The 7,479-nt window shown below is 36.5% G+C and overlaps 1 protein-coding gene across 1 annotated transcript; it reads left to right on the top strand.

Moving 5' to 3' along the window:
• The first annotated feature begins 1,320 nt into the window (after positions 1 to 1,320).
• LOC140807043 (serine/threonine-protein kinase EDR1-like) lies at positions 1,321 to 7,119 on the top strand. Its single transcript, XM_073163700.1, has 13 exons — positions 1,321 to 1,890; positions 2,485 to 2,925; positions 3,123 to 3,226; positions 3,664 to 4,283; positions 4,731 to 4,771; positions 5,128 to 5,196; positions 5,284 to 5,384; positions 5,569 to 5,647; positions 5,729 to 5,827; positions 5,923 to 5,991; positions 6,100 to 6,149; positions 6,241 to 6,417; positions 6,520 to 7,119. The coding sequence occupies exons 1-13, from the start codon at positions 1,558 to 1,560 to the stop codon at positions 6,617 to 6,619; spliced, it is 2,283 nt and encodes a 760-aa protein (XP_073019801.1). The 5' UTR covers positions 1,321 to 1,557; the 3' UTR covers positions 6,620 to 7,119.
• Positions 7,120 to 7,479: the final 360 nt, after the last annotated feature.

Raw genomic sequence — 7,479 nt, 5'->3', positions numbered from 1 at the left:
CGCCGCGGTCGGCGGTCCGTCTGTGGTTGGCCGGCGGCGGTCGTGGAGGCGACGGTCGGTGGCGAGAAATGGTGGTGAGTTTGAATTTAGGAGAAGGGTAAAATCGGAAAAATAGGAGGTATTAAGAGTGGGATAAATAATTCTAGGGGGTGAGGAGGTATTATTTTAACCTACCTAATATAACCTAATCATACATAGGAGGGATAAAGTAGGTTTATTTAAAATTGAACCAAATACTTGATTGGGCCGGATAAATTAGTCTATCACTCCTAATCCCTCGAACCAAACGGGGTGTAACTCCATACTTGGGTTTAGGGGTGAGCAAGATTTCGGTTAAACCGAATTAACCGACCGAACCGAGTCAATTCGAAAATTCGGTTCGGTTATTTCGGCAATTCGATTTTCAAATTTAAAAAATTCGGTTATATCATTTAATTCGGTTCGGTTACGGTTTCCAAAATTTTGAAATATTATTTAATAAATTTTTATTATTTATCAATTTTATATATTTTTTAATTTTTAATTTTAAAATCGATATAATATGTATTAATTATGTTCACACAAAACTTATACATTTGTGATTTGTGTGATTTTATATTTTATGCATTTGTGTAGATTGTAGTATTCAAGAAAAATTATATATATAATTAATGTTAAATCACAATTTTTTTTAAAAACTAATCGGTTAATTCGGTAACCGACCAAATTAACTGATTTTAATTTGGTTCGGTTTTTATCGGTTATGAAAAATAATTCGGTCGGTTCGGTTATGGAAAAATATTTTGGTTTGGTTCGGTTTTGGCTAATTCGGTTCAGTCGGTAATCAAACAGACCGAATGCTCACCCCTACTTGGATTTAGTTTGTGGTAGAAACAACCCTAGTTTGCATTCTGATTGAGAGACAAAAGTGACCTACTTCTTGCTAACATAATTTGTTTCTCATACTATATAGCACCGTCAAAACGAACTACCAGGACGGCTTCATTTTGGCAATGGCAAAATTATCAACCCAAACTGTTACTTCATACGGTGCGAAGGTCAACCCGAGACCTATTTTAACAACTCTAATATCATATATCTACCTATATTATTGAGTTTATGTTTATTGGTAAGTTATTTAAAATCTATAATTTAATTTTATCACACTTGAGTCTTGACGTAGATTTATATTTTTTTTATAACTTTTCTGACATTATTTTTTTACTGATTTAAAATCTTTAAATATTTCAAATATAATTCATAAATTGACAAAATGAAGTTGTAAATTTTAAGGAAAAACTTAATTTAATATTAATATATCAAAATTTTCTACCTTTGGTAGCTTGTCTATGAAGACTTGCTCAGTTACTCCTTCCCCTACTCTGTTTCCGATCTAGTGCGCAAGTTAAAACCGCATCTCACCTCTATTCTAATTTACGCCCACCGTTTTGCGACTCCTTCACACACCATCGTTCTCGAAATTCAGAGATCCTTCGCAACCGCTGCGCACTTTAGCCTCATGCAATTCATTTCACCTGTCCGATTATTTCTTATTTAGCGGCGATTTTTCCCCGGTCGATGAGGGTTGAGCATGTCGAAGGTGAAACACTTTCTGCGAAGCTTCACATAGGCGATCACCATCACCAGACTCCGCCGCAGCCCCCGACGTCATCGTCACCATCACCGCCCGATTTGCCCGCGGCAGCGTCGTCCTTGGCTGACGAGGGTGAAAATAGTTTCAATTTCTTTGAGGAGGAATTTCAGGTCCAATTGGCGTTGGCAATCAGCGTATCGGATCCAGGGCAAAGTGAACATGACCCGGAAACCGCTCAGATCGACGCTGCTAAGCAGATTAGCCTCGGATTTTCTCCTTCTCAGAGCGTCTCAGACTTTTTATCTCTACGATATTGGGTAACTTTTTTTTCCTTGCTTTTTTTCATTTATCATTATATTTTAATCTATTTATTTATTTCTTATGCTTTGATTGTGGGTCGGTCAACTAGAGATCTTGCAGCTTAACTAGTGTATTTCTAATTGCTATTTTTTGAGTTCTGGGTATGAAACTACATGATTTGTTTGTATGCGTTAACTCGGTATAATCTTAATATTAGCAAAGGAAATTCTTGCATGTACGCCCATCCCCGTTTGGTGCGGACAAAATGTTAATCAATCACTTTGTTAGAGTAATTCGTTCAGTGACAGTACTTTTGTGACGAACTCAATGCATTGCTTTAATCATTGGTTTGATCACAGCACAGTGTCGCCGTCATCTTTCTGCTCTTCCCGATTTTTTTTTGCTTTTGAACTGGATAGCAGACTATAATATTACGCTCATCAGTCAGTACTCTTTATCGTTGATAGAAGGGGCAGGGTTAAAGCGATTTTCTTGTTATTGCTTCCCTCCTGCCTCTCAAAGCAGAGTGACCCTAGAGGAGCAGATTCCAATTTGAGGTGTCTTAGCTATTATATCTCATTAATTATTTTGTGTCTATATTCTCAATGCAGAGCTCTAATGTTGTCAATTACGATGAACAAGTATTGGATGGATTCTACGATGTTTGTGGAACCAGTTCGAATTTGGTGGTCCAGGCCAAAATGCCATCGCTGGTAGATCTTGAAGCAATTTCTGTTTTGGATGAAGTCAATCATGAGGTTGTTTTAGTCAATCGTGCAATCGATATGGAACTCCGGAAGCTTGAGGAAAGAGTGTATTTCATGTCCATGGAATACCGAGATCTTGATTGGGGCTTGAAAATAAGTTTGTTAATTCAGAAAATTGCTGAAATTATTGTAGACAAAATGGGAGGTCCAGTCAATGATGTAGAAGACATGTTCAGCAGGTGGAGAGCAAGGAATTATGAATTGCGTATCTGTTTGAATACAATTGTCATTCCCCTTGGCTGTCTTGATGTTGGACATTCACGCCACAGGGCCTTGCTGTTTAAGGTTGTGAAAGCCTTTGTAGCCCTTTACTTATTTTTTCCATTAACGTGGTTAAACATTGCCTTTTAACACGACGACTATGCTGCTCGCTTTGTCTAAAATGATTGAGATCTGACATTTGGATAGAACTAGTACCACATTTCTGTGTTCTATAAAATTTCTATCTTGTTCAATAATGACTTTAATGTTGGCTTATACAGGTACTCGCTGATAGGATCAAGCTTCCTTGTAAGCTAGTCAAAGGCAGTTACTATACTGGAACCGATGAAGGAGCTGTAAACTTGATAAAATTGGATAACGGAAGGTAATATCTTTCTTGTGTCTTGTCAAATAAATTTGTTTTGTTAGTTCTACTTTTTCAACTAACAGGTACGGAAGTTAAGTTTAAGATAGTTAGTTAGAGTTTATTCTGTGTTGGGTTATTGGGTAGAGAATGGGACTGCATTTGATAAACTGTAAACCGAGTATGAAAATTTTGAAGTTTAATGATGTGCTGTTCGCTTATCTTATATTGAGTACATGCTTTGGTTTGCAGCTTAACATAGGCTTTAGGATACCCATACACGAAGTTTGTTTTACACTTTGAATACTTGTAATGCAATGAATTGTTATTTTGATTCAGAAGTATTTTCTATATTTTTTTCTGTTTTCTGCATGTATTTTGAAATTTTCTGGAAACATTATTCTGGCCTTCACTTACTGACTTTAGTGTATGGTGGTTAATTTGAAAAATTGCTGCAGCGAGTACATTATTGATCTTATGGGTGCTCCTGGCACTCTCATCCCTGCTGAGATACCGAGTGGACATCATCAAACGTTTGGTTTAGATGCAAGACATATTCCCCCTGTTACAGGGATAAACAAAAGTTCAACTACTGCATTTGACCAAGGAGCTAGAATAAAATCATTTTCTTCATGTGTGGATGGAACTAATAAAACAAGAAGTTCAAATTCAGAAACACCCTCAACTGTTGTCAACACTAATAAGAAGGGCAATAGAATAACCGGGATGATCCAGACCGAGCCGTTGGAGCGTGTTATTGGCAGAAGAAAGCGATCAGCTGAAGGCATGCCTGGACAAGAGATTGAATTGGAGTCTACAGGGTCGCGCCTATTTTCCGAAACTCAAGAAGGCGAACATGCGCTTGTCAAAGGCAGAATTGATAATGTGATTTCAAATGATGATACTGCTGCTGATCGTGAAGAACTTATTTTATCCGAAAACAGAGAAAAACTAGAAATAGGATGCAGTGACCAGTCTGGAACTGACATGATTTACAATGTGCAAATCAATCCTGTGTTAAATGGAGTTACTGAAATTTTATGGGAGGATCTTCATATCGGTGAACGCATTGGTATTGGTAAGATTCGCTAATTAGAATCGTTTTTCCTCATGATGGTTGCAAACCTTCATGGGTGCATGCATGAATGTGACATTGTCTCTATGTATGCCGCTGCCTCACTTGTGGATTTCCCTTATTTAGTCCCGTAAGTTGTAGGTCTTGGATTCTGTCACAGTTATGTTGGCAAGCAACTTTTTAAATCAGCAAAACTTTAATTCTTCAGTTTTTTACAGTATTGACTTACTGAACAACGGTGATGTATGTAAGGACAGATCAATATTAGTGGTTTATAATGTATTTAACTATGGATCAATATTAGTGGTTTATAATGTATTTAACCATGGATCAATATTAGTGCTTTGATTTGTTTTGTGCTTCCTGACATCTGTTGGGAGGTTTTGATCTTTTTTTGGGGTTGATGAAGTGTCATGCTGCACGTATTCAATTTCCTCTCATTTCGTGCAGGGTCATATGGGGAGGTCTATCGAGCAGAGTGGAATGGAACAGTAAGTTAAATTTTTGCATGATCTGATATGTGGTTGATACTTTCCTTCTGATAACTTTAGGCGTGTGATTGTTGACATATTCATAGAATTTTTTTTGTGATGGCTCTCCACTTTTTCCCTTGCTTGTGAGGATTTTTTGTGAAGTATGAAGTTTTTTGTCATTAGTTCCTATTACGATTTATTGATCTAATGGTGCTGCAGAGATGGACTGACTATTTATTTACTTTTTATTCTGGAAAAAATTTACTGCTCTATAAAACACTGTTGGGTGTAGGTTTTTATTTACCAATTACCTGTTCCATTAGCACCATATTCATTGTCTATAGTTGATTTGGTATGGCTATTTCGATTCACAGGAAGTTGCTGTGAAGAAGTTTATGAAGCAAGATATATCAGGCGATGCACTTGCACAATTTAAATGTGAAGTAAGCACAAAATCAGGAAACTATCTCACGCATGACGCACTAATTGCTTTGTAGTTATAACAAATTTAATTTTTTTCTCTGTTGCAGGTTGAAATCATGTTGAGTTTGAGACACCCTAATGTTGTTCTTCTTATGGGTGCTGTGACGCTGCCCCCAAATATGTCCATATTGACAGAGTTACTTCCTAGGTTTGCTTCATTAGTAATCATCATTGATGGTTTTGTCTATGTTACAATTTTTGACATATTTTACACCATGTTTGATGATCTTTCACGATTCTTACATAACTTGTGTAAGGATAGTGCATCATCAGTTGATATAGTTCTTTGCATACTTCATCATCGTTTTCTTATAACCCTATCTTACTTGCAGGGGTAGTTTATATAAGCTACTTCACCGCCCACATATCCAAATTGATGAAAAAAGGCGAATTAAAATGGCTCTTGATGTGGTATTGATAGTATTAATTCCTTTCCCATTCACTAACCAAATATTTGCTTTACTCTGTTTCCGTTTTTTTTTTTTTTTGCAGGCCAAGGGTATGAATTACTTGCATACTAGGCATCCCATCATTGTACATCGAGATCTCAAGACTCCGAATCTCCTCGTTGATAAAAACTGGGTTGTTAAGGTGTGATCCGATAATAATCTTCCAAACTATCAATTCTTCTGACAATCGATTTCATTGCTTGTTTCTAAGGTATGTTGTCTTGCACAAAATGCCAGGTTAGTGATTTTGGGATGTCAAGGTTACAGCATCACACTTTTCTATCTTCAAAATCGGTAGCTGGAACGGTAATTCTTATTAGTATCCTAATATAGCCTGTTATTAGTATACTCTTTCTATGACACATCATCTCTCAACCCAAGAGTATGTACTTTTTATTGGGCTCCTATTTGCAGGCAGAGTGGATGGCACCAGAAGTTCTAAGGAACGAACAGTCTAATGAAAAGTGAGACAATTGTGTCTCTACCCATTAGTTTGAATATTTAGAAATGTCATAATCAAATCTAACTGATGGAAACATGCTTTTCAAATTTCAGATCTGACGTGTATAGTTTTGGAGTAATATTGTGGGAATTGGCTACTCTTCGAGTTCCATGGACAGAACTGAACTCAATGCAAGTTGTTGGAGCTGTTGGATTCCAGGGTAGACACCTGAATATCCCTCCTACGGTAGATCCACCAGTGGCAGATATAATCAGAGAGTGTTGGAACAGGTGGTGTGCTTTGTTTGTAACTATATGAGCAAGTTCGAATGGGACTGATCTCAAAAGTTTGTTCCCCCATTTAAGTTTAACTTGCACTGTTTGTATTTTCAGCAACGCTCAGACGCGCCCTTCATTTGGACAAATAATCAACCGGCTCAAGTATCTGGAACATCTAACGGTGGACAGATCAAAGAGTGTAACCAATAGATGATGATGAAACAATAGCAGAGTACTCGTTTCTTGACTCAAAGAGCAAGGATTCACGTCTAAAGTTGAGCTTTGGCTAGTGTTGGTTCATTCGAAGTGGGAACTTGACGCGGCCAAACGCACAAGAGTGTATGCTTTCCTCAACTTCAATAATGGCACATATTGAGTACGTCTGCAAAAATTTTACGCTAATTTGTTTAGTTCGAAAAAAAGGATAGAAAAACCGATAGTGGTATTATTTTTTTCTTCGATCGATGTCTATTAGTAAAAAGAAAAGAAAGAGGAACGGAGAGTTACATAATCTGTTGAGATCATCAAAGTGGCAACTGTAAAAATGGATCTCTACAGATTGTGTGTGTCTTCAGAAAAATTCTGTAAAGCCGGGAATGGGAGAAATTGTCGTCTCATTTGTTGTGTAATTGTCTGTATACTATTGTTATATATACCTTACTCCTGCCATTTTATGGGGAAAAGAAAAAAGAATGAAAAATAATATTTTGTTCATGTGGATCTCTTTTTGCATTTAGTTCCCAATCTTGCGAGGTTGTGTCTGTATTAATCGGTTTTGGTATAGACCGGCAGTTGTATTTACATGAATTTACGAGGAATTAAGTTTTTGTTTTGATGTCAAAAAATTAAGAAAACTCATTTATCAGTTGAACAAGCATGTCGTGATTGGATAATTTCATGAAAAAAAATTTTATTGAATTATTTTATAGATTTTTAATGTTATCAAATGAAAAAAGCATACCAATCTTATCATTTGCATTTTAGAAATTAAAGAAAATGAGATATTTTCGAAATTTTGGGAAATCGCAATTTTTTCATGAAAATTCAATATATATAAAAATACATCGGTAATTA

Source organism: Primulina eburnea, chromosome 12, assembly GCF_022965805.1.
Source record: "Primulina eburnea isolate SZY01 chromosome 12, ASM2296580v1, whole genome shotgun sequence".
Taxonomy (NCBI): domain Eukaryota; kingdom Viridiplantae; phylum Streptophyta; class Magnoliopsida; order Lamiales; family Gesneriaceae; genus Primulina; species Primulina eburnea.
Note: the sequence above shows the minus strand (reverse complement) of the source record. Positions and strands in the feature narration are given on the sequence as shown.